At 41.0% G+C, this 27,942-nt stretch overlaps 1 protein-coding gene across 1 annotated transcript; it reads left to right on the forward strand.

The window, feature by feature from the left end:
• Window positions 1–5,535: 5,535 nt before the first annotated feature.
• API5 (apoptosis inhibitor 5) lies at window positions 5,536–27,926 on the forward strand. The gene is made up of 14 exons (XM_075927515.2): window positions 5,536–5,765; window positions 7,652–7,813; window positions 9,627–9,720; window positions 12,437–12,502; window positions 12,814–12,965; window positions 14,672–14,878; window positions 16,966–17,070; window positions 17,995–18,084; window positions 19,589–19,770; window positions 20,103–20,196; window positions 21,977–22,033; window positions 23,035–23,111; window positions 23,605–23,741; window positions 25,712–27,926. Exons 1-14 carry the CDS (start codon window positions 5,697–5,699, stop codon window positions 25,789–25,791), a joined length of 1,572 nt encoding a protein of 523 aa, XP_075783630.1. The 5' UTR covers window positions 5,536–5,696; the 3' UTR covers window positions 25,792–27,926.
• Window positions 27,927–27,942: the final 16 nt, after the last annotated feature.

Raw genomic sequence — 27,942 nt, forward strand, 5'->3', positions numbered from 1 at the left:
GACGCCAGGCTCCCCACGGCATTTCAAAGCAGCAGCACCACACAGAGCCAGGGGTCAGTGGGGGACTCCACAGCTGATCCTGGGCTCCACACAGCGCTGCCGCTTTGAAACGCCAGGAGGAGCCTGATGCCAGGCTCCCATGGCACTTGAAAGTGGCAGCACCACATACAGGCCAAGGTCAGCAGGGGAGTCTCCAGCTGATCCCGAGCTCTAACACAGCGCTGCCATTTTGAAATGCCATGTGCAGCCTGGGGACACCCTAGCTGGTCCTGAGCTGCACACGGTGTTTCAAAGCAACAACGCTATGTGGAGGCCAGCATCTGGCCCCAGGCTTCAAGCGGCACTGCCACTTTGAGGTACCCCCTGCTTCCTCCCTCCTTTCTGCCTCTTTCTGACAGAGGCAGCAAGTGGGGGGGAAGTGACTAGTCGACTAGCATGTTAACTATCCAGTAAGCATTTGCTTATCGGATACTCAACTAGTCCTTCACATCCCTACTCTACAGCACCAAGGCTGTCTACTCAAATCTCTGTGCCTCATGTATGCCCCAGAACTAGAGAGTATAACGAGAACAGAGCTCTCTGCCCCAATTATAAGAAAAAGGGAAATATCGAGTTGCTATCGAATATAATTTATGTAAATTAACCTTTAACTTCCTTTCAGTTCTGTATAATGCTTTTTGTTGCATGATACATAGTTTTTACTTTCTGTTCTGGGAAATAATAAATTTGCCATGTACAGTACCTGTATACAGGAAGTCCCAACTTATGAATGGGTTGTGTTCCAAGAGTTCATTTGTAAATCGGTTGGTTGGAACGCATCTCCCATAGAAACAATGTTATAAATGGTTGTTAAATTCCCAGGCTAGCCCACAAAAGTCTATTTAACCCTTAATGTGACTGAAATACTGTATATTTGCAATGAAAAATAGTAGAAGAAGTCTGTGGGTAGGGGTTGCATTTTGTAATAATTTATGAATGCTGTATGTTGGACTGGTTATATGGGTTGTTTATTGTATGAATATGTTGGCTTAGCTTAGTAGCAGGCTGTTGCAGAAATAAGCCAGAGGCAATAACTCCCAATAAGACAGTTCTTGGTAAATACTTTGGGGAGGATGGCATGTTGAGATAATGCCTGAGCTATTAACTGTGAACATGCTACTTCCCTGTTTAGCCTGTGCTGGGCACCAACTGATCAAGAGGACTATAAACAGTTAGAAAGACACACTATACAGCAGAAATTGTTGTTTGGGAACTGTTTAAGGGAAACAGACTGATACCCATTGGGATGCATGAGTAGCTAGCTCTTCCTAGGCCCCCCTCCTAGGGTAGAAAGGCTTAGGTAAGATAGGTACGCATACAGACCTTTTGTTGTTTTCAGAATCCTTTTTCTCTTTATGTTATGCTTTGTTCATTTGGTAAGATTTGCACCTTGCCATCCATCCAACCATCCCACCCCAACCCACTTCTGCACCCTCCCAGACCCCCCCCCAACTCCTAACCCACTCCTGTACTCTCTTTCCTGTCCATACCCCTCATTACCACCCTAAGCCCACTTCCAGGCAGCCCCCTTCCACACACTGAACCCCTCATTTTTGGCCTGCCCCAGAGCCTAGGGGGACCCAGGCTCCCTAAGCTCTGGTGTGCAAGGTGAACATGGGGAGTGTCTTTGTGCTTCTAAGTCAGGGGTTCACATCAGGGAAGTGTGTGTTTGGTTCCAATTTTTGTGCATCCCTTGATTGATTTTTCTGTGTGTCTCCAGTCCCTGGCCCAAGCAAGATTCCCAATTTCCTGCCCTATTTGTAAGAATGAAATGAAGAAAACTTGTGTCCTGTTTTGCTTAGCCTGGCCTTACGCTGTGTTTGGGAGGGTGAATCCTCTTTCATTTCAAAGTTCCTCTGAAATCAGCAGGATGCAAAGCATAATGGGACATGGGGAAGTTGCTGCTGCTACCCGTTTACCTTTTCTTACATTTTACAAACCATTTGAGCCTAATGGGTGCATGGGTTCCTCACTGCCTGTAAAGACACTGGCTGCAGCTACTCAATTTTCTGTGTTCTGCATAGTTTGGTGACAAAAAGAAAGAACCCAGTATGAATGCTTAGTGCCACCTAATGGAGATGAGGATCATGTGTCCAATTTACTATCAGGTACAGTACTTCAGGACTGAAATTTAGTTTATTAAAAAAACACAAGAGAGTTACAAAATGTTTCCATGAAATGTTTAAAAAAAAGTCTATTAACAATTATTTAAACTTTCCCTACACTGCTGAGGACTGAGACATTATTATTTCATGGTAGTGAATCTGTCTGTCTAACAATCTGCCTCTTTTGGCATTATGTTCCTCATGTAGACTCTGATTTGCTGGAGAATTAAATAGTGAAAAAGACTAGAAACAGAAAATGAAACTGGCTAAACAGGCAAATGCAGAAAAGAAATGAACAGTACCAATGGTGAGAAATAAACTAGGTGTGAATGTCTTAGTAGCAGTACCTGTTTTAAAATACAACTTTTCTAATTTATACTGTTACTAATAACACAGGTAAGGATACATTGAAAGCTTTGTTCTCTGGCACTCATGAGGAAAGAGAGGGTTGCCGGTTAATTGAATGTGCTGGATAACACAGTTTTTTGCTCTGCCCCTCCACCACCTACCAGCAGATTCAGCAGCTCAAAGCAAGCTGAGGGGAAAGAAGGTGGTTGCTGATGATGTCAACAAGTGGTGCTGGTTGTCAGAAGCCCTGCAACAGCTGGACACGCAGGAGTCAGGCATGCGTGCCTGATGATGCGGTGGTATTATGGCTGGGGGCAATGCCGGTAAACAAAGTTTTCCAATTAACAGAGTGCCGGATAACAAAGCTTTCACTATTTTTACATGCCAATTATGCATGTATGTGCATGTATTTATACCATCTCAAAATAATTTACACAGAAAAAATGATAAAAGACAAAAACACTTTATCAATCATGGGAGAACACTTTTCAAAAAGCTATCACTCTGTTCCTGACCTCTCAGTCCTTGTGATCAAAGGAAATCTGTATAACACCTTCAAAAGATGAACTTGGGAACTGAAATTCATAACTTTTCAAAACTAAACAAAACTAAGGGGAGGAAGGGTGGAGGCAAGGGCTTGAGATGAAGGGGGCATTGTCTTGTTCTTCCCCCCATTACTAAATAGATCACACTAGGGCTTATATGGACTTTGAGTTCCAAAACCACAGCTTTCAACTAGGACCAAGCAGGTCAGACAATATCACTATTCCAGAGTTCCCTCTATTTAACAGATGCAGTTATGCCGGTATGTGCATGTAAAGATTTTCTCGGTGGAAAGGACCTATTAGTATTGTATAAGCATTTATAAGGTTGCTTGATTTTATGTAATATTCATAAAACTTTTCAGTGTCTTTTTAATGGTTCAATTTTCTACTAAATCATTTAAAAGTAAATATATTCTTCCTCCTTTGATTTTTTCCCTCTTTTTCTTTTCTCAATTTGACTTTTATTTCTACTTTCTTTTTAAGTAATATCTTGGTGAATTTTTCTGCCAACTTTTTAAATGTCTGCTTTCCTTCATTCTTGGGGGCTTTAAAATGTTTTTGTTCTCTCTCTCTCTTTCTCCCTCTTCCCTTCCTTTTCTTGTGTTTTGGTCTCACTTCTTTTGTTAAATTCTCTTTCAGCTCCTCCCTCCTTCCCCATGCCTGAACTGGAAACTTCACAATGGACACTTCAACGCATATCCCTGCTCAAAGCTCAAACCATAGTAGTGATCAAACAAGCACAGTGTAAGGTTTTTGTATCCATCAGAATCCTGTACTCCTTGTGCCCTTTGAGGATTTGATTGCCAAAATTCAAAATACGCAAAACAAAAAAAGCCAAGTTAAGGTAACCCTTTTTAGTATTACACAACCTTTGCCCTGCTCTTAAACACCAATTATTCAGAAATCCCTCAAGATCACAGTATCTTAGCCATACATCAGCTTCCTTGTCCTGTATCATCTCTGACAACCAGATGCCAGTGCTTCCCACAACTGTCATGCTGCCCAGAGCCTACTGAGGGTGTGTCTAGACTACAGGTTTTGGGGGGGTTTTTAAAGGCCTTTTTTCAAAAAAACAACTTCCCCTGCGTCTAGACTGCTGCTGCGTTCTTTCGAAAGTAAATCTGGTGCTCAGGCATGCATAGAAAAAGTAGCTAATGTGTTGTGGCTTAGTTGGGTATGTGAATCTGGGGAAACAAGCACATATTCTAAAAGGCATAAGAAGTACAGGGCACAGCTGAATACCTTCACTTTTGAGCATCTAGAATAGTGATAGAAATGTAGCCGTGTTAGTCTGGGGTAGCTGAAGCAAAATGCAGGACAATGTAGCACTTTAAAGACTAACAAGATGGTTTATTAGATGATGAGCTTTCGTGGGCCAGACCCACTTTTTGATTTTGGTTTTGATCTGAGGAAGTGGGTCTGGCCCACGAAAGCTCATCATCTAATAAACCATCTTGTTAGTCTTTAAAGTGCTACATTGTCCTGCATTTTGTTTTGAGCATCTGTAACTCTGACCCCATTTAAAAATGTGTGTGTGTGATTTTTCCATAATTTGTAAATATTTGGAATTGACAGTACATGGAGTTCTCCATCCCCCAGGTCCCAGTAGCTGCAGGAAAAGAGCCCCTTGTCTGTGTCTAGATAGTCACCAGCCAGCAGGTAGATCAGAGTGCAGCAGTTGCTTTTGCTGCAGTGCTTGTGCCAGAGCTGAGCAGCATTACAGGCCAGGGATGGCTAAACCTCCCTAAATAGCTCTACTCCCCCATACTCGCTCCTGCTTCCCACTGGCAGTCTGAAGCTCTTCCCCAGTGGCTAGCATCCCAGGCTTGGCCTGCTGCCATGGACTCCATGCGGCTGGAGTTGGTGCTTGCACTGCCTGCCTGCCCAGCACTGGTAACCGCACTGCCCGCAAGTTTCAGGGCCGCATGGTGTTCCCGGGCTAGCAGAGGCACCCACCCAGCACTCTGGGGTAAGGATGTTAAGAGGCAAGTAACTGTCTAACCATGTAGTCAATACACTTTGATGAGTTGATAAGGGAAGGTGCTCAGTCCCAGCTTGTACCGGGTCCAGGAGCTACCCCCGCTGGGCACACAGGCAGCCTGGCTCCCACTACATTTAAACTGTAGAGCCCCAGCGGGGGTAGATCCCAGAGCCAGCGCAAGCCAGACCTGAGCTCCTCAGTCCCGGCTCGTACTGGGTTGAGCAGCCCCTGCCTGTGGGGCATCCCCGCTCCCTGCTGCGACCGCCCACGGATTCAGAGCAGCCTCTGCTTGTGGCGAGCCTGGGCCAGCCTCCCTTGCCCTTCCCGCCGTCTCCCGTGCAGCTGCCCGATAGAGGCAGCAAGGCGGGGGGGGGGGGGGGTACATGCGGCACAGCGCCTGGGGAAACGCTCTGTGGCTGAGACGCCGGGTGACGGCGCCCGGGCTGGGGCAGCGGGGCTAAGCAGCCCGGCGGGCAGCGCGGCAGGTGCTTGCCCTGGGCGCGTTCCCGCGGCCGCAGTCGGTCTGCCGCGCCTGCAGGGGTCGCTGCCGCCGGAAGCTGCTGCGCTCGCTCGGTGGCAGCAGGCGCAGCGTCGGTGGCAGCAGCAGCAGCAGCCGCAGGAGAAGCAGCCGCGGCGGCCCCGATTCCAGCTCCGGCCCCCGCCCGCCCCCGCCGCACGATGCCCACCGTGGAGGAGCTTTACCGCAACTATGGGATCCTGGCCGACGCCACCGAGACCGCGGGGCAGGTGGGCCCCGGCCGCGGCCTGCAGGGCCCCGCAAAGCTTCGGGCTGGAGTGCGGCGGGTCCCTCGGCGGGGGAGGGCAGGCCCGGCCCGGGCTGGAAGGGGGAGGGGGAGGCCAGGGGGGGCGGGGGGTTACTGGGGCTGAGCAGCCTGGCGGGGCAGCGGGTTACGTAGCTGATTAAAATATTCTCCCCCTCCTCCCCCGCCAAAAGCAGCGTCAGCCTGGGTCAGTGGCATCAGGCTTGAAAGGGGGCCCTCTCCCCTGCCGTGGCCACTGGTGCCCGGCGTCTGTCAGTTGGAGGGAGACTCCTTGACCTTGTGTTGGGTGCACGGCGCTCTGGTGCTGTCCCAGGCGTGGAAAGGGTTTGTGGCCAACGGTTCGCCAGGACGTTGAAGGCCTGAATCCCAGAGGTGCGTAGCAGCCCCTGCTCCTATTCAGCTCTCCTGGGAGTTGTGAGTAGCCATCATCCCTCACAAGTCGGTCGATTCCTTGAAGCTCCCTCCTGCTTGGCAGAGCTGTGTCTCTTTGAAATGTGGTGTTCCACTTAGTAGCTCCGTCTCAGAAAACAGATTTGCCTTGCTGGGTGTTTGGCCCAGATAAATGTATGGTAGTCATCAAAAGAAAAAAGACACATCTTGCATCTTTTACATTTATTATCACCATCCAGAATAGGGTAAAGTCTTCTTTCTGCAACAAGGTGGATAAGGTGTTAAAAATACAACTTGGTTCATTTTCTTTAGAATAAAATATTTAGCTTGCTTGTTCCACTTTAAGTAATTTGTTTAGGAACATTCTGCTAGCATTTTAAGGTTTCTGTTCTGCATAATTTTATATGTGCAATAGAGTTAAGCATGTGCTGAAGAGCTTGCAGTGTCTGAGCACTGAACAGTTAAGCCAATGTAGGAGTAAAAATGAAATTAGCCAAAGTAAACCAATAGCAACTTTAGTGTAATTATTGAGGCGTTACTGGTCAGAAAGGAAACTTATTTCCAAAGATAGACATTGTGTACAATAGTTCATTTAAATGGCAGATGGTAACAACAATATTTGATTAAGAGCAATATGATTATTCATCTGTGTACAACTTGAGGACAGAGAAATTGCTTGACCAGTTTTGGCCAACAGTCATCTTTTCTTTTCTTTTCTCTTTTTTTTTTTTTTTTTTTTTAATAAAGACTTCCAAGTAAAATCTTCTGTCTTGAAATATTAATATAAAAACATGACTTGGCAATGCCAGGTGAAAGATCAAATGTCAAACATCATCTTAGGCAGAAGATAATTGTTGTTGTTCTTCAAGTTTTTACAAATATCAATTCTTTCCCCTGCCTAGATAGAAGGTTTCCAGTTTCTCATCATGCCATTGAACCCTGATAATCCTATGGAATTCCATCAACTTCGTTGTGACTCTGCTTGTGTTTAAGGGGTCTGCTTCTGTGAATATGATAGCAGCATTTGGCTCTTAGATAGAATATGTAAATATTTTAATGTTATTCAGCTGAGCAGAGGATGATTTACTGCTTCAGTTGGCTATTAAGGGCTAGATCTACTCTTACTGAAGTCAGTGGAAATTTTGACTTCAGGAATAGGAATGGGCTGTTTGGAATGGACCATTTCCTACCTTATTGGTGTTTTGGACAGCATTTTTTTTTCTTTAAATGTAGCCTTTATTTTTGGTAAGTAATTTTGTTGGTTCAATTAGGAGTCAGCAAGTTTATGTCACTATGCAAATTATGGTTCCGTTAATTTATCATTAATATAGGTGAACTTTTTGAAATAGGGTTTTGTATTAATCATAAAAACTAAAGTACAATTGAGAATAACAAGTCCTTTCTTGATCCTAGGGAAATTCTAAGTATGCTCTGCTTTATATAGTCTATTTTCTCTTCTAGCATAAAGATGCTTATCAAGTGATACTGGATGGTGTAAAAGGAGGTGCCAAGGAGAAGAGACTGGCAGCACAGTTTATTCCAAAGTTCTTCAAACATTTTCCTGAGCTGGCAGATTCAGCTATCAATGCCCAACTGGACCTCTGTGAGGATGAAGATGTTTCCGTAAGGCTACATGTTGGATGTTTTTTAGCAGGCTTCTATGTTGAGTCTTATTTTGTGTTCCCTTTTATTCCTCTCCCATTTTATACAAGTATTTTCTTGCAAAAAAGGGACTCCGGTGTCCATATGTTTCAAATTATATTATGTCTGTGTGTCATAAAATTGTAATTAACAATATGTTAGTTCCTTTCTTTTATTTGTCAAAACAATTCTGATCACTTTGGCTGAAATAATCGGATTCTATGTTACTTGCTTCATGATAATGCTTACAATGTCTGAAGAACACGTAATTCTGTCCATCGTCTATCACCAGATAAATCTTCCTTTTCTTCATTATCCCTCGTGATTCAACCCTTTCTAATTACAGGAAAATTTTCTCTAGCTAGAAAATGAACTGAAAAATACTTCTCACATCTCTAGCACTTTTTATATCAAAGTACTTTATAATAAGTAGAGATGTTAAAATGTGTTTTAAGTAACCATATAATTTCTGAAAATATCAGCGGTTATGTGCAAGATGGCAGTTGGTTCCCCAGGAACTGGTGCTCACAGAGAGCCAGCTTTTAAGCAGGCTCACTGCATGTACTAGCTCCCACCTACATCTGACATCCTCCCCCCCCCCCCCGCCCCCCTGATGCCTCTCATACCAAGGCAGCAGTAGAGGGGAGGCGGCTCCCTGGAAGCTGGTGCACACAGGAATTTGGTTTTTAAGGCACCTCGCTGCATGTACCGGGAGCTCGCATGTAATCATGAAGGTTAACTGATGAGCCTAGTGTACATGGTTACATTTCACATTGCTAGTATTAAGCATTACATCTTCTCTGCGGGGTAGGGAAGTATTGCTCCCATTTTACATTTATACATTGGAACCATGAGATGCAAAAAAAAATCCAAAACATGATTTTCCAGGTGTCTTCAACATCCACAACTCCAGTTTGCTTACACAGAAGTTCTGTGGGTTAAGCACCTCAGGAAATATGACTTGGGTGCTTTGCTCGAGGTCATACAAGAAGGCTGTGCTCGGAAGAACCCCAGTATTTCTGATTTTATCTTGTACACTAATAACGAACCAATCCATTCTCTGTTTAGCCATTAATACCTACCCAGAAGTGGTTGAATTTGATTTAAAAAAATAATTGAAGTTGTATTCTTTTTAATAGAAATTTGGTTCTTGAGATTTTGGTTGAATTTGATTTAAAAAAATAATTGAAGTTGTATTATTTTTAATAGAAATTTGGTTCATGAGATTTTGATCAGATAATGATATATATATATATGTAAGTGGTTAAGCAATCTGTTAAAAATGGCATTTGCCCAACATTATTAGACTCAAGATGAAATCATAGTTAAGTTTTAATCTGCAAATATCTGTTCATAAGACTTCTCCAAAGTAATCACAGATGTTGAAGTTTGAGCTGTGACTAGTGTCTGATTAATAGCCAGACTGAGATTTTTCAGTATGGCATAGCAGAGTTAGATGAGAAACCTCTTGAGAGTTATGTAGTTCACACATCAGCATGTGTAATCCAGAACATTTGAAGGGATGCTACTCGAAATAGAAGGTAACAGTCACACACTAAATAATATTACTAGGACAGCTCTTTGTAAGAGTGTTATGTGTTGTCTGACCACTAATGAAGCCCTTTTGCTACTTATTAAAAATAATCTGTTTGCTAAAATAGCAAACCCTATTTTTTTTCTCAATTACCCATGTTCTGGATCTTCCTTAGACTCTGCAGTCTGGATCTTTTTTTATATATGTGCTAAGATTTCTGACTTTTTTTGTTCAGATGTTGACAGTGTTTCATTTTGACAGATCCGACGCCAAGCAATCAAGGAGTTGCCTCAGTTTGCCACAGGAGATAATCTTCCTCGGGTGGCAGATATACTAACACAGCTTCTGCAGTCAGGTAAGATGTACTGATGACGTTTTTGTCTGTTTCCTGCTGCTATGTGCTTCTGTTACATGTATGTTTGTGACTACCTTGGTTGAAGAGAGGTACAGGTGGATCAACAGAGGAATTGAGGTTCCACATTAGCTTGCCGAATAGCCATCAGCTCCATTTCTTTTCCCATGTTGTTAACATCTCATATCAGCATGCAAATTTGCTAACCTTCAATTCTGCTGGGAAGAAGCTGATTAAATAATTTTGCATTAAATTAAGATAGAGTTATTTAAATATTTTTGTCCAGTGTTCCATGGTCTGGACCCATGGTTCCTAACCACTGATCCACGAACTGGTTCTGGGCCATGAACCACTCGTTGCCAAGCCACAGCGGCTGTTGTACAATGGCTCGAGGGGCTGGAGTATACCTCAGCCTTGGCCCCCAGAGCTGCCACAACTAGCCAGTCTCGGCTCCAGCAGCCACTTGACACATGGCATCTGCCAGAGCTAAAGCCAGCTGCTGTGTGGTGGATCACAGAGCCAAGGCTGGGGGTCATATTTTGGTAGACAGGTAAAATTTTATTTGCATGTTCATTATTTGCATAATTAATGTGCAAATAAAATGTTTGTGAATGGGTTTGCAGATCCGCGGTGTAAAAAAGGGGGAGAGAACTAAGGATGTTCAATACCGGTTAATTTACTAGTCGAGTAGTCAATGGAATTTCCATCGACTACTCGATAGGCACTTCCGCATTCCTCCTTTGAAATGTACAAGAGCTCCTACAGGGAGGAATGCGGAATGCCTCAAAGGAGGAATGCAGAACTCCGCACCCTTCCCGAACACAAGAGCCCAGGGCTGTATGCACATGCCAGCTTTGAAATGTACAGAAGTCCCCAGTGGGGACTCTTGTGCATTTCAAAGTGGAAGCACCCGCATAGAGCCCATGGTCAGCGGGGGAATCTGAGTCCCCCGCTTACCCTGGGCTCCCTGCAGTGCTGCCACTTTGGGTACGTCTAGACTACATGCCTCTGGCGACAGAGGTATGTAGATTAGGGTACCGGACATAGTAAAATGAAGTGGCGATTTAAATAATCGCCGCTTCATTTAAATTTACATGGCTGCCGCGCTGAGCCGACAAACAGCTGATCAGCTGTTTGTCGGCTCAGCGCGATAGTCTGGACGCTCCCCTGCCGACATCAAAGGTATTTGTCGACCACCCAGGTATGCCCAGGTATGGGTGGTCGACAAATACCTTTGATGTCGGCAGGGGAGCGTCCAGACTATCGCGCTGAGCCGACAAACAGCTGATCAGCTGTTTGTCGGCTCAGCGCGGCAGCCATGTAAATTTAAATGAAGCGGCGATTATTTAAATCGCCGATTCATTTTACTATGTCCGGTACCCTAATCTACATGCCTCTGTCGCCAGAGGCATGTAGTCTAGACGTACCCTTTAAAATTCCGTGCAGAGCCGGGGTCATCTGGGGACTCCCCAGCTGATCTGGGGCGCTGCGTGGCATTTCCAAGGAACCTGGGATCAGCTGGGGACTCCCTGGGTTGTGCTTTGAAATGCCATGCATGGAGCCCGTGATCAACTGAGGAGTCCTCAGATGATTCCCGGTTCTGTGGAAATGCTGCACGGAGCCTGGGGTTAGCTTAGGACTCCCCAGCTGAACTCAGACTCCATGCTGCATTTCCACAGAACCTGGGATCAGCTGGGGACTCCTCAGCTGACTCTGGGTTCCACAGAAATGCCGCAAGTACTCTCTTTTTCCTCCCCTTTGCTGCCTCTATATTATAGAGGCAGCAAACAAGAGCAACTAGTTGATTCAACTAGTCCTCAACATCCTTAGTGGGAACCACTGCTCTGGACTACCTTTGCCCTCTGTATAAAAGCTAATGAACTTTTCATGTACTGGTGCCTTGGATCTGTCATAATCAAGTGTACGTGTGGGTCATGTTGCTAAATTTCCTGAAGGTTTTGAAAGACCAATTGATTTATCTTCTTTGGCATAATTAAATCTTTCACAACATTTTCAGTGCGCAATAAATTAAAACACTTAATATCATTCAGTATTTCACATATTCTATTATTTTCAAAAAGAAAACCCCAGTGACTCTGGAGAACTAAATATTTACTACATAATGAGAATTTATAACTAATATTTTAGTCTCTCTAGTTAGTAAATAGGAAATGTTGCCTGTCAGAAGGGACTTGCTTGATACTACTTTCCAGTAGAAGCCCTATTTGATTCAAAATAAGAGGGAAAATTTGCTTCTTCTGTGGAAAGCACTGGAGAACTTTGAAGTTTTTTTGAAGTGAATGTGTAAGGAAATGAACATATCAGCTGATATCACTTTGGTTACTATAGGTTTAACCATCTCTTCCACTAACCTTAATATTTAGTTAGAATGGCTTACCAATTTTTTTTTTTTTTTTTTTTGTAACTTTGACTTTTAAGGTTTCCTATTCATGAATTTTTATTTTATTTTTTGCTTCTATTTTGCATCTTCACTGTCAGGATGACAGCTTCCTGTTTTCCTGATAAATATTTGTTAAATGTTTAAACTCTGCAGTGACTTTTTTTGTAATCAGATGTCAGGAGTAGAGACCTTTTTGTGTTTATGCTGGAGTATTCCTTTTGACCTCTGATTCCTGCCCTTACTACAGTATTTCAGAAAGATGCGTAATTTGAATTGACTTTGAATTTTGAAAATGACTTCAAATTTTCTCTTCCCCAGATGATTCTGCTGAATTCAACTTGGTGAACAATGCTCTGCTAAGTATATTTAAGATGGATGCTAAAGGTAAAGCACAAAGTCTTTTATATATAATGTTTTTATTGTTTTAAATACCAGTGAGATAAGGAATGGCACTTGTATCTGCTGCAGGTAAGGGTAGAATTTTAAGAAAATGTTATTACTTGCCATTCTTACAGATCTAGAAATGTTTGGCTTATATAAACACAGATCCTCTTGGTAATATAGTGGCACCCAAAATGTGCAATATGATATGCAAACATACATGAAGGAATAATTAGTAGTTTTCTTTTTGCTGTATATCATAATAATAAAATTGTTGAATGGTTTGGATTAGTTGAATTGTTCTTGCATTTTAGGGACACTGGGAGGCTTGTTCAGTCAGATTCTTCAGGGAGAGGATATTGTGAGAGAACGAGCCATCAAGTTCCTTTCTACAAAACTCAGGACCCTACCTGAGGAAGTGTTAACAAAGGAAGTAGAAGAGCTCATATTAACTGAATCAAAAAAGGTAAATGTTGTATTTCACTCCAAATTTAGGTTTTGTTAAATCAGCGGGGAGAGGTTAAGTAAAAATGTTTCCCGTTTTAATTTTTTAAAACCCCATTAACCATTATGGCTCATGATTGTATGACTACTCAGCTATGTTTGAACCTGGATGTAACAGCATTATGTTAGTGTATTTGAATATGAAAGGAACTACTTGTTAACATTTGTTTATAATCTATTTATAATGGAGCAAGTAATTAAGGAATTCATCTGTAAATATCTGGAAGAAAATAAGGTGATAGGTAACAACCAGCATAGATTTGTAAAGAACAAATCATGTCAAACTAATGTGATAGCTTTCTTTGATAGGATAACAAGTCTTGTGGATAAGAGAGAAGCTGTGGACATGATATATCTAGACTTTAGTAAGGAATTTGATACAGTCTTGCATGATCTTCTTATCAATAAACTAGGCAGATAAAACTTAGATGGGGCTACTATAAGGTGGATGCATAACTGGCTGGATACTGGTTCTCAGAGAGTAGTTCTTAATGGTTCACAATCATGCTGGAAGGGCATAACAAGTGGGGCTCCGCAGGGGTCTGTTTTGGGACCAGTTCTGTTCAATATCTTCATCATTGATTTAGATGATAGCATAGAGAGTATGATTATTAAGTTTGCAGATGATATCAAGCTGAGAGGGATAGCAAGTGCTTTAGAGGATAGGGTCATAATTCAAAGTGATCTCGGACAAACTAGAGAAATGGTGAGGTAAATAGGATCAAGTTTAATAACAAATGCAAAGTATTCCACTTAGGAAGGAACAATCAGTTTCATTACATACAGAATGGGAAGTAATTGCTTAGGAAGGAGTACTGCAGAAAGGGATCTAGGGGTCATAGTGCACCACAACTAAATATGAGTTAACAGTGTGGCAGAAGAAGCAAACATGATTCTGGGGTGCGTTAACAGGAGTGTTGTGAGCAAGACACAAGAAGTGATTCTTCTGCTCTACTCTGCGCTCATTAGGCCTCAGTTGGAGTATTGTGTCCAGTTCTGGGCACCACATTTCAAGAAAGATGTGGAGAAATTGCAGAAGGTCCAGAGAAGCTCAACAAAAATGATTAATACTGAAAGAATTGGGTTTGTTAGTTTAGAAAGGAGAAGACGGAGAGGGGACATGATAGCAGTTTTCAAGTATCTAAAAGGGTGTCACAAGGAGGGACAAGAATTTTTCTCCTTGGCCTCTGAGGATAGGACAAGAAGCAATGGGCTTAAACTGCAGCAAGGGATGTTTAAGTTAGACATTAGGAAAAACATCCTAACTGTCAGGAAGGTTAAACACTCTAATAAATTGCTTAGGGAGGTTGTGGAATCTCCATCACTGGAGATATTTAAGACTAGGTTAGATAGACATCTATCAGAGATGATCTAGGCGCACTTGGTCCTGCTATGAGGGCAAAGGACTGGACTCGATGACATCTTAAAGTTCTTTCCAGTTCTAGTGTTCTATGATTCTATTTTCATTGTCCAGACTGAGAGAAATACAGAAATGAATAAAAGTAACTAAGAAATATGAAGTCAATTACATGGCTAAAGTTCTTTCAGTTTTAGGCATTCAGGACTGAAAAAAATTGAATAATAGCACTATTTACCAACTTAAATGTACTAGAAGATGGATATTACAAATTGCTCCAGTGGTATTCTGTTTTCTGCTTTTATTTGAAGGTCCTTGAAGATGTGACTGGTGAGGAATTTGTTCTTTTCATGAAGATATTATCTGGCTTAAAAAGCTTACAGACTGTGAGTGGGAGGCAGCAACTGGTGGAACTGGTGGCTGAACAAGCTGACCTGGAGCAAACCTTCAATCCATCTGATCCCGATTGTGTGGACAGACTTCTGCAGTGTACTCGACAGGCAGTACCACTTTTCTCCGTATGTATTTCTTTCCTTCATATAGTTAGTACCGTATTAATGTTGCTGATTGTAATGTCTTTAGTTTAGAGTGATAGCACAGCTGTAGTATATAGTCAGCAGTTTCTCTATTCTAAGTCTTACTTGTATTTTGTACTGATCTGTTCTGGAGAATTTCCATTTTGATTTAAATGCCAGCAACTTTTGTGTCTTCCCAAAATTCCAATTTTTCTCTCAAATTGAAGATATTATTGTGAATGATGCCTGTCTCTCACCTCTATTCTTTGGTATATGTGGTATTTGTCTTCGGCTACGTCTAGACTACAAGCCTCTTTCAAAAGATGTTTAGAAAAAGAGCGTCTAGACTACAACTGGTACTTTCGAAAAAGCAAGCTGCTTTTTCGAAAGAGAGCATCCAGGCAGTCTTGATGCTCTTTCTAAAAAGTACAGTTTGCATTACATAGCGCCTTTTTTTGAAAAAAATAGCCTTCCCCCCCAAAAAAAAGGTGTCGTTCCTCCAAAAACGAGGTTTTCCGTGGCCGAAAAAACTGCTGCATTCTTTCGATTTACTTTTGAAAGAACACAGCAGCAGTCTAGACACAGGGGAAGTTTTTCCAAAAAAAGGCTACTTTTTTCGAAAAAAAAACCCTGTATTCTAGACCCTTAGTGTGTTAGCTGAGAAAATAGAAATTTTCTTTACAGTTTATGGAAGATAATCTTTTCAGTAAAGATAACTTTTTCTATGGTTATAGAAGTCTTTTAATACATTCTTTCTGGTCTTAGCATCCCTGGCAGATAGGCAACACTGTTGCTTAGCTCTGTGTGCTCAGTGTAGTGTTCGGGAACTTCTCTTAAAGAATCAGGAAAACATCAAAACACAATATTGTAAGAGGAAGTAGGGCTTTGTGGCTAAGGCAGTGGATTATATTTGTGGCTGTGTTGCAGAGTTCTTTTACGATCTTTGGTTGATTACCTCTAGTTCCCCATCTTGTAAGGTGGAGAATGCTCTGAAATTCTAATTCTTGCACTGATTTAACTGTTCTTGATACACTCCTCCACTCCAGGGGACTTTTGACAGTCTGTTAAAGGAGACTGGTGTTTTTGTTTGGTACCCATAGTACAGAAGGAACTGAGACATGAGAGTTTTTGGTCAGTTTTTGTTTCCATCTTGCAAGGAAAGTCATAAGATAAAGGCAGGATTTAAGGTCATGGGCAGCGACTTCTGGGCAAGCGAAAACTCCTATATCAGACACAGATGAGCACTTATACTAAAAGGAAGTCATTCAAAAGATGCCTTCGACTAACTTCAGGAATAGATTAACTTCTTTTTAAAACACTGGCACTCAGTAGGGTTGTAAGTGACTAGACACCCCCATCCCTCACTCCACCCCACCTCTGCTACCTCTATCAGAGAAAGACAGCGAGGGGGGAAGCAGGAGCCAGTGCTGGGGGGAGCCAGCTTAAGTGGCTCTCTGCCCGCTCCCCAGGACCGTCTCTGCAGGGGGTAGTGGGAACTGGGTGTGAGCTGGGAAACAGCTGATTCCTGGCTCATGCCGGATCCCCACACTGCGCTTCAGCCTTTTAAATGTATTAAGAGCCTCCCGGCTCTTATTACCTTTAAAAGGCAGAACCACAGCGAGGTTAGCTCCTGAGGCTAGGAGCTAACCCCACTGCGGCTCCCCCACTTATTGACTAATCGATTAGTATGTTATTTAATATACAAGGTGTCTTGTCAGACTACTGAATAGAAGACCTAGTAATATCTGCTCTGTCAAGAGAGAGAGCTGGATTTGAATCCTAAAATCATCCTTTGGAGTACATGGTCCAATAGGAACATTTTCTGCTGATGAATTTAAATGTTGCAAGGCATATTGTAACAATTTAAGGCCTGTTCCTTCAGGGGAAACAAACTGTTTATAGGAAAAGCACATGCAGTTTTCTCAAAATCCCTTATAAACTAGGCAGCATTCTTAGTTGCAAGAGCTCATGGCTTTTGAGGGTGGAAATTAGCTAAGGGGTAGCAAAATGCTGAGTGTCCGTCAGGCAGGGAAAGGAGCAGAATTAAATCAAAGCCCTTCAGTAATCTTAGTGCCTTTTGTACTTTACAGAAAAATGTTCATTCTACAAGGTTTGTGACTTACTTCTGTGAGCATGTGTTGCCAAACCTCAGTTCCCTAACTACTCCAGTAGAGGGCCTTGATATCCAGTTAGAGGTAAGTTAAGCCTGTAAGAGCTATTAAACCTCAAACATACACATCAAAGTGCTTATTGCAGAAGTGAATGTTTCTCTGCATAACATGCTGGAGTTGTAAAAACTGCATTGTGTATTCCAGCAATGTGCTGGTTCACTGTCTTGTGGCTGTTTCGCTTAATAACATGGGGAAAGACCACATGACTCTGCAAGCTGATGGAGCTGGGTTGAGCAGAACTTTCCTTCTTAGACCTAAGAGTAAATACAGAAAGCAAAAAAAATTTCCCTAATTAACAGGAATAATGACTATGGTCATTAATCTTATGGTGTCCTCAGTGAATTCTCCAAACTGTTTCTCTTCCTTCACATTGCTTTTCAGATTTCCTGCTTAGAATTGCCTCTTGTCCAGCAATGTGCTTGTGCTGGAGGAGGGGGGTGAGGGTGGGGGGATTCTTGTCTGAAACAGCTTAGAAGCTGAAAGACAGACCCAGATAGACAAGATGTACTGACAAAGCATGAGAGAATAACTTGAATACCTTTTTATATTCATTCTTCTGGCATCATGGAGGCAGTGTGCTTTAGAAAAGATTGAATCAACATCTGTTCCTCACTGTAGACAGGAGGATCAGGCAAGCTTAGTCTGACATTCTCTGCATAATAGTTATTAAAGTATGGGTAAAAATATTATTGTTGTGTTAATTTTAATTAGTTCTCCAAAAATCTCTGCTACTTAAAGCCCTTATTAAAGCTAAGATGTCCTTCAGCTGACATCAGTTGTATTTTAAAGACTTTTTAAAATTGTGATTGAAGTTTATGGCAATCGAATGTTGATATGCTAAAGAAGCCATGTTGAAGAAGCTAATGTTGCAATCCACTTTTATTTAAAATGCATGCAATTATGTGTTTGTAACTTTTAATTTTATCAAGGCCATGTTTTCATTTGTAGGTATTGAAACTACTTGCTGAAATGAGTTCATTTTGTGGTGACATGGAAAAGCTAGAATCAAACTTGAAGAAGCTTTTTGATAAATTACTGGTAAGGCAGACTTGCTGTGATACAATAAGAAAAAACACTCTCTTCAGCGTGAGTGACCTTCGGTAGCTTATTACCCATTTATCTGTGGTCTCTTCCTGTTGTAAAGGTAGTTACCCCTGGTTATTCTTCTGTTCAAGACAAATAAATGCAAAGATCTCTTTTCCCAGTTGGAATCTTTCTGTAGTGTTGCATAACTAGATGATTTCTCTACACATGGTTTTGATCCAAGATGAAAAAAGTAGCATGGTTTGTGTTAGGGATGTTAAAATCCATTTAATTTAACCAATGAAAAATTCAGCGGTTACAGGGTTTCATACAGGGGAGAGCGGGACAGCCAGAGTCAACATGAAGCTAGCTCCCCACATGCATCAGCTCCTGCCTCTACCTTCCTCCTCTCCCCCTCCTCCCTGCTCCCCTGAAACAGAGGCAGCAGTGCAGAGGGAAGAGGGAGTTGCACGTAACTCTGCATGTTAACCAATGAGCCTAACAGTTTAAATGGTTACACTTTCATATCCCAAGTTTGTGTTTATATGATGTTCTTAAAATACATCTATGCTAGCAGTAGTTGCAGAGCTATCTCAGTCACTTACTAGCTCAGAGCAAGTATAGGTAAGATGATAATAAGTGTTGGTGGCTATTCTGAACCACCTGCCAACAAATGCTAGTAACATAGAACTAGTACGATGAAGGGAGACTGTTAAAATTGTCAGAATAGATAAGGTTCTATGTAATGTAGTTTAAACTAGTTTAGTTGTAGTCTATGCTCGACTACAGCAGAGCCTATAGAGAAATGTCAGTTGATCCTCCCTGCTAGGGATGTAAACAATTAGTCAATTATCCGATAAGCATAGTCCCTTGACTAGTTGCTTCTCTCTCCTCTCCCCTCCCCCCTCCCCCCCGCCTCTATCAGAGGCAGCAAGGTAGGAAGACAGAAGCTGGTGCTGGGGGAAGCTGGCTTAAAAGTCTGTTCCCCCACTCTCCCCAGCACTGTCTCTACACTGGGGGTCAGGGAAAGCAGAGGGGTGGCAGGACCTTGGCGTAAGCTGAGAATCAACTGATTCCTGGCTCATGCCCAGTTTCAGATGCTGTGCCTGTTCTTTAAATGTTTTAAGAGCCATTAGGCTCTTAATACATTTAAAAGGCAGAGCCCCAGCAGGATTAGCTCCCGTGTCCGGGAGCTAACCCTGCTGCGGCTCCCTAGCATATCAGGTAATCGACTAGTCAATGAATTGATTAAACTAAATTTAACGTATCTACTTCCTAACACTGAAGTAACAGAGAAGATTTGTACAATCATACATTCAAGAGAAACTGGTAAATAGTAGACTGCTAACTTGCTTACATATTGAGCTAACTGATTTGGTAATGCTGTTTATTTTCAATATTGAGTTTTAATTTCCATAGCCTTGCTCTCTTGTGAAAGTGGATGAGATGCAAAGGTTGGAAAAAAGGGGACAGGTGAGTGGAAAGCATTGAATGTCTCTGTTCTGCTTTGTTTCATCAGGAGTACATGCCACTCCCTCCGGAGGAAGCAGAGAATGGTGAAAATGCTGGCAACGAAGAGCCCAAGTTGCAGTTCAGCTATGTGGAGTGTTTGTTGTACAGCTTTCATCAGCTAGGACGAAAGCTTCCAGACTTCCTTACATCCAAGCTCAATGCTGAAAAATTGAAAGACTTCAAAATCAGGTAATGTATAAGAAAAAGGAATGGTCACTTAGCTGCAAACTCAGCTAGACTGGACATATTGGAAGTGTCAGTGGAGAGTATTATTGATCCTTTCTCTGCTGAACTGTTTGAATGTGGGAGAAGCATAAATCAGATTGGTAGGTGAAATAGTGAACCGACTGAAAAATGGTTTTTAGCATTTATTTAAAAAACTGTCATTACAGTTTTTTGCTATTTTTTTTTTTTTACAGGAATGCTTGGAAGTTTTGTGCTTGGTTAGGTTGGGATTAATTAAATACTTATGTGAACTCTTTTTTTTTTTTTTTTTTTTTTTTTTTTTTTTTTTAAATTAGGCTACAGTATTTTGCCCGAGGGTTGCAGGTTTATATACGACAGCTTCGTCTGGCACTTCAAGGAAAAACAGGTGAAGCCTTAAAAACAGAAGAGGTATGTATTTCCCAGTATCAGTTCTCCTCTTGTCATTTCTACTGAAATAGCTATTGCAAACAGTTATAAATGTTAGGCTTTATTGCTGAGATGATTTTTAGGCAATTGAACTACTTAAATGTCACTGGGAAATGGCTATTGCTATGCTGCTTAAACCTACTAAGTGACTATACGTTGACACTGCATTTCAGGCAAATATCTATACAACTGATAGCAAGTATTTTAGAGTAAGGATGTTAAGTATCGGGTAATTGAGTAATCGAATAGTCAATGCATTTTTGCATCGACTAGTCAATTAGTTGATAGGGTGCCTCCGCCTTTGGCTGGTTCCTCCGCCTTTGGCAGCAGCCAAAGACGAAAGCACTCTGTGGAGCCTGGGGTCAGGTGGGGTCAGCACTGCTGCTTTGAAACACCACATGCAGCCTGGGGACACCCCAGCTGGCTCTGGGGTGCACGCTGTTTTTCAAAGCGGCAGCACCGCATGAAACCTGGGGTCTGCCTCCAGGCTTCAAGTGGCACTGCTGCTTTGAAGTACCCCACTTCCCTCCCCCCCCCCCTTTTTGCGGCCTCTAGCTGATAGAGGCAGAAAGGTAGGGAAAAGCGACTAGTTGGGTGTCCTGTTGACTATCCAATAAGCATTTGCTTATCGGATAGTCGATTACTCCTTCACATCCCTATTTTAGAGAGAAGAAAGCTTTTGCAGTTTTAAATAAACTTTGTTTCGTGGTGTGGAAAACGGCAAATGTTTTCTAGCTTTAGTAAATGTAGATTCAGTAAGTGTGAAGACAGCATGCACGAATGCATTATACTCTCACCTCTGCAGACTCGCGTTCAATCCCCATGTTCAAATGAGTTTGAATTCAAATTTTTTGTTAGTTCTCAGTACCACAAAGGTACTACAGTACGTGCTATTGGCTATGTCCAAGTTTGAAGTACTAGATGTGCTGCAGGTCAGCATTCAGGGAAGCTGAAACAGCTGTGTGAGCATATAGAACTGCAGTGCCAGAGGGTGCTGGAAATTAGGAGGGGCAGTTTGCCAGCACATTATACCAGAAAACAGAGTTCAATGTCTTGTTAGAATCAGTCTTGCATTTCTCTAAGCAGTTAAGTTTCCCATCTGTTGCAACATCAGTCATGGAATTTAGAAGCAATGTCATTCCACTTTTAACAAACCACTGATGCTTGCTTCCCAAGTCAGTATCTGGTTATGCTATAATGATGCCTAACCATGGCCAATCTTCCTGGCATATTGAAACAAGACAGTGATGGAGACTTGTTTGTAAAAGATACATGATGGAGTGTCATTTATCCAGATGCCACTTCTGAAGATGGGGAAGCACTTTTAAACCACAACCACATGCAACTATGTGCAACAGGTCACAGTGTTGCTTTGGCTTTCAGATTATGATAGTGGTTTTTTACCCACATATTATGTCTGTTTGGCCTAGATATATATATTGAGTTTTGAATGTGACACACAATTGTATTGAAAAAAATAATGGTAGACAATTGGAGATCTTGGAATTCTACACCCAACTGTGAATTTCATTAAATACAAAATTACTGAGAACTTAAAATTATAACAGCTAAATCATTTATGGAAACTTGCTATAGAGCTTGCATCATGGCCATAGAAATGAACTAGGAAGTGTTCAGTAAAATTCTAATACATCTGTCTTCACTAAATACATCTGATGTAATTTCAAATTACTAGAATAACTGTTGCTGTTTTGTTTTCAAATTACTAGAATAACTGTTGCTGTTTTGTTTTTCTCCCCAGAACAAAATTAAAGTGGTTGCCTTGAAAATAACTAATAACATCAATGTTTTAATCAAGGTAAGCTTATCTCTTCTGTTATTTCTAAGTATGGTACAGATGTGTTATAGAAGGATCTCTGAAAAAGAAGGAGCTCTTGAAAAACTATCTAGAAGGGGGTCAAATTTTATTGTCAGAACACTGAACTATCATCTCTACTGTGTAGTAAGTCAAATTCAGCATTGGCACCTATTAAACTTCTTCCCTGAAGCTTTTGTTAGGTCAGTGCTTCTTGGCAGTCATGCAAATACATTTCCATTTTGTACTGTATGGAGCTGCTGGTTAGCAATTAACAGAAGCAATTAATAAACAAAAGGTTTATTGAAGTGAAACAGTGACTGGCTGTTTGAAATCCATTTCAGTACCCTACCTGCTCAGTGTATAAAGTTTATGTCCTCATTATCAAGACAGAGTGAGAATTTACTTTAAAAAACACTATAATGGATCAGTTCTCCTTTGCCAGTGTCTTGCCTCGTTAACAGTCCATCCTTTGGTATCTGTAATCAGTCAGTATTTCAGGGATATATTACTAAAGGTTTAAAATAATGCTTTTAAAGCCAACTGTTTTTATTGTACTTTCCCTTCAAAGTTCATACCATGGCACTCTAACGAGCCTATTTTTTGCTCATTGCTGTGCTGCTTCTTAGCATAGTGGTGGGGATTGCAAAGAGACCCACACAGGAACCATTGTAATCCTGTGTACAGTACGTTACTACAGTGATGTTAATGTACTGTACAGAATCATAGCATGAGGCACCTCCATTAATATGAAATTCTAATTTCATATTAAAGTACATGGACTAAAATAGCTGAATTTTTTTAAGTGGTTCATCCAGGTAATTCGTGTTTCCAGATCTTAGGACTTAGCTCTTTAAAACCAAAGAGGACTTTTATTTAGGGAGGTTGAGGGAAATAGGGAAGTATTCCTGATGCAGTCATTATAAAGGTGTGTGTGTATATATGGAGTATTATTGCCATGGACTTAATTTTGGGGTAAAAGGTCTACAATTTTGTTTCTTTAGGATCTTTTCCACATTCCCCCTTCTTACAAGAGCACAGTTACGCTGTCCTGGAAACCTGTACAGAAGGCTGATGCAGGGTAAGAATTGCCAGGAAATCTTGCTTAATGTGATGCTATTTCATATACATATTGTGGAATTATTATTTTGTGATGTACATTCATTTGTCAGAGTGTGTTGGTTGGCATGTAATCTAAAAGCCAAATTTGCATGCTAAAAATTTAGATGGATTTAAGATTATAGCTGTGTAATAGTACCTTGAAGGCACTGTGTACAAGTGATATTCTTAGCATCATTTGCCACACTGGGAGTCACGCAGCAGATTAGTTGTTGGTGAGTGATATAAGGTGTCAAGCCTTCCTGGGATGATGCAGTAGATTATTTAATCAAAATGGGGATCAGTCTTCCAGGAAGGCTCTATAATACCATCTTGCAGAGAGTGTCTTCATTAACTGCTCTACCGGTTTATAAATATTAATTGATGGGGATGAGTATACCGAGTCTATATTTATTACTTGGGGATTAGTGCAGTATCTTTTAAAGACCTGTCTCTATATTTTCTTGCCTATGTAGTCAAAAAAGAACTAGTGAAGATACAACCTCAAGTTCACCACCGAAGAAAACTCCAGCAGGACCAAAAAGGGATGCGAGGCAAATATACAACCCACCCAGTGGAAAATACAGTAGCAATCTGGGCAGCTTTTCTTATGGTGAGTTGGAGTGTTTGGAAGAACCTTGCACTTTGAATTATATCCCTCTGGAAAAGATGTTAGTTAAGCAAGTTCTGAATTTTGTGTCATGATTTTTTCCATGAAATTGTATCTGTGGTTTTTGTTTGCTTGTTTGTTTTAAACCTGGACTAGTGATAAGATAAATTTATCATCCCACTAACCAAGCAACTTTTCAACATAATTTTAGCAGCCATCAGTCTCTGCAGATCACTAGAACTGGGGATTAAATTGTTAGAAAGCTGAGATTCCACATTATATTACAGCAGCGGTTCCCAACGCGGTGCCCGTGGGCACCATGAAACCCGCCGGACCATTTATGTGCACCTGCCGAACAATCTGGGCCGGCTCCACCCCCCTGCACGTGGCACATGGTGTTGGCCCCGGGGGGCATGGGCGGCCCCTGCCCCGGGTGCGTGGCACAAGTGCGGTGCCGGCCCCTTGTGCATGGGTGGCCCCTCCCCCGGGATCGCGGCATAAGCTGCTGGCCCTGCCCCTCCGGGCGTGCGATGCATATGCCGGCCCCACCCCCTGGGCGCGTGGCCCGTAAGCGGCCCTGCCCCCGGACACACGGTGAGTGAGCAGCCCCGTGCCCCGCAGCCCCCAAAAGTTTGGGGACCACTGTATTACAGTATAATGTAATATTCTTAACAATGAAAATTCTGTTGTAAATTTTTGTAAACATAGTAGGCAGACCTTTGGTGCTACAATACTGTTACCCTGGGCACAACAAAGCCAATTTTCCCTGCCTTTAACATTCACGTTTTCAGATCAAAAACTATGAATGGGACACATCTAGCTCACTTAATTAGCTTCATTAACACTGCTCCTACAATTGAAGGATAACTGTTTTTTTCTGTTAAGAATGTAAGTAACCAAATCTAAGATACATCTGCCTCATCTGATGAAGTGGGTTTTACTGTTGAAAGCTCATGAGCCTATATACTTAGTTAGTCTGTAAAGTGCTACTCATTTTAAAATTACAAATTAATATGGCTACCCCTCAGACTTTTTAACTTTTAATATAATTTGAAGAAATTATAGCTGAAAATGATTCAACTCAACTCATTTGTCTTCCTGTTAGTACAGGATGCTATGAGGACAGTCAACTTTTTGTTCCTCACTCCAATGTCTAGTTTTAAATATTCAACGTTTGTCCTTTGCTTTTGTAGAGTTAAGTTTAATGTAATTTTAAAGGCTTAATATTAACTATTACGAGGGAAGGAAAAATAGTAGGTGACTAAAGTATTTTGCATTAAGGCAGAGGTGGGCAAATTCCAGTCCACACCAGTTCCTTCCATTTGAATTGGCCGTGAACGGCAATTTGCATCTGAGAGCTGCAGTTGTCCAATAACTACAAAGGCGCAGATGAACATGGTAGTGGCAGCTTGCCAGGAACTAACCCACCCTGTATTAAGGCTTCCATTAGGATCAAACTCTAGATAGGCTACTAACAGAAGCTTGACACGTTTTTGGTTCTTCCAAATGCAGTGAGATCAAACTTAATAGAGCTAAATGAAAAACTAACTCCAATGAACTGTTCGTATATTTATGTCCTGTGGTGGTTCTTAAGGTGTTGAATCCTTAAACTGAAAACATTATGGTACCAATATAGCAAAACACTTTAGTATGTTCTTAATTTTAAATAGATTATTAGTCCCATTTAAAGTCAGTAGGACTACTTACAGTTAGTGTAAAGCATACGTTTGATCTACACTATGATATGTAGTAAAAACTTTAATAGAACTGATACAAAAACCTTTTAAACTAATATACTACTATCTTGTCAGAAGGTTTCAAATACCGTTATGTTGATGGGTTTAACCCAGGTAATTATAACAAAAATAATAGAACAGCTATAACAGGTATGATAATATTGCAATTTCACTTTTTTAATCAGTGATTCAAACATCAGAGACCTGTATGAGATAAATGTTTGCATTTATTTTCAGAGCAGAGAGGTGGTTTCCGGGGTGGCAGAGGGAGAGGCTGGGGAGGACGAGGTAATCGCAGTCGAGGAAGAATCTATTGAACCAGACCATTACGTTCTCCAGAGTCGTCATAACATAAAACAACTGTAAAAGTGAAAGTACCGCTCAAAGGATTGCCTGGAGTATTGTATCCCTTCAAGGACTGCCTTCTGCTAAAGACTGACTTAAATGTTCTTTATACCTTTGTATGTATGATCTACTTTTCTAATGGACTACAGACTCATCCATAGTGAAACTACAACTGTATTTTTGGATGATTAGTCAGCATTTTGAGTTATTTCAAGTGTCTTCAGGGTTTATTCAGAATTGGAAAACAGCGTAGATGTTTTTTCTGAAACAACATCTTGACAGTTTGTATATTAACCTAAAAATCAGCTATTACTCAACTGAAACAATATTGTAATTGAATTTATATATTAAATAATGGACAGGAAAGGTATGACTACAAAGGTACACATCATTTAAGATTGACAGCTGCAGTAATCCTTTCCTCATCTATAACAATATTTTGCAATATGTGGAGAAGAGTACTATTATTAAATTAGCATTTATTTACTCTTTATTACAGAATCGTTGACTATTCAGACAAATGTTGCATTTTTATAGTCTAACGGACACACATTTTTGCTTTTAGCATGAAGCAATCATTTAACGTAGTTGTGGAGAATGTGATTATTTTGTTTTTTACAGCTTACTCTTCTCCCTACATTGTAATACAAAAGTGGTGTTTTGCAAATGGGTTTTTAATGTTCAATATGAATATGTATGCATATACCGTGAAATTTCAGTAAAATGAGGGAAAATAAGACTAGAAATACTTCAAGAATGGGGAAAGTCAGATGCAATGATTAAGCTTCATAGATTGGAGTTGGACAGCAGTAGTAGCCTGGCTCTTTCCTGTGTGTTCAAAGATTCTGGGTCTGTTGGGACTTGAATTTTTTTTAAATAATACAAACTGCATTTTAACAACAAAGAAATAAAAATGTTATTTTGGGTACCACTGGGGAAAAAATCCATCCATGTTTGATTTAGGAGAAGAATTGAAGACTCCGACTAGTTTTGTTCTTCATGGTAACCTAAGATTTTATTTAATAGTGGACACTCAGTAAATAAGAGCAGATATGGCACATAGGTTTGGTTTTGTTCTCTTCTCTTTCCCTCCTCCCTCTCCCACCCTCTGCCCCACTTAAATGTTTTACCACTTTAACATTTTTTTACTTTCTCAGCTCATTCTTCAAAGACTAAACATTGTAAAAGGTGTTGTGATAGTAAATGGAAGAGAAGTTGGGAGGAAAAAAGAAATTTTAACATAGTTAAAAGAAGTGTTGACAATATTTTAGGCTTTAGATGACTGAAGATTTCCCTAACTTTTATTTTCACCATTTTGATGACTGTACCCCAAACCAAATGTCTAAAAGTAACGTTTTCCTACTAGTTTCATGTGTATTTGTGAGGAATAGCTTGTGAATCTGCCACAGGTGTCTTCATCAACATTCTCTGGTATTTATCACGATAATCTGAGGAATGTACATTAGTATTTCTGGAACTAATTCAAGATCTTCTAGAAAACTGTGTCTTAAAAAAAAAAAAAAAAAAAAAAAAAAGCCAGAACTATCAAATTACAGAAACTGTCTCCAAACTTGAGTTCTGTGCAGCTTTGGAGCATTGGGGATAGTAAACTTTGGACATTCCATAAGCACTTTTGTTGAATGTATTTTTTCTGAATACAAGACACTTGCTAAATTCAAATAGCCACTTAAACTGACCAATTAAACTTCAGCTTTCAAATACAAATTAACATGATCAAAATGTAATTTGAAAATAAGCATAGAATTGGTATTTCCAGGTAAAAATTTGGCATGCTGCATAACGCAACAAATTTGTATTTGAGGATTTCTAAACTTTCAAACCCTGTTTGTAAGCACATTTATATTCTAATCACTGGATGAAAGCAGCTTTACTCACTGGAGTTTGAGTGAGAACTTTGACACCTTTTTTTCAGAGAGATGGTGTGCAGCTTCAGCAAAGTTCTTGATGTCTCGGGAAGAGCCAGTTTCTCCTCTCATTTCATTCTTTTCTGATACAGTGAATTCTTTTGGAGGCACCTGTTCACTACCTTGTTCAACTGTAAACGTTCCCTTACTGCTTTTGGAATAAATTCATTTTGTAATTTTGAGTGGCTTACTGGTTCT

This window comes from Pelodiscus sinensis, chromosome 5 (assembly GCF_052426305.1).
Source record: "Pelodiscus sinensis isolate ZL-2025 chromosome 5, ASM5242630v1, whole genome shotgun sequence".
Lineage (NCBI taxonomy): Eukaryota > Metazoa > Chordata > Testudines > Trionychidae > Pelodiscus > Pelodiscus sinensis.

Coding starts and splice junctions, on each gene's coding strand:
- API5 (XM_075927515.2), top strand. CDS start 5,697: ATGCCCACCGTGGAGGAGCTTTACCGCAACTATGGGATCCTGGCCGAC. Junction 14,879..16,965: donor AGGCAGTACCACTTTTCTCC/GTATGTATTTCT, acceptor TGTACTTTACAG/AAAAATGTTCATTCTACAAG. Junction 23,742..25,711: donor TCTGGGCAGCTTTTCTTATG/GTGAGTTGGAGT, acceptor ATTTATTTTCAG/AGCAGAGAGGTGGTTTCCGG.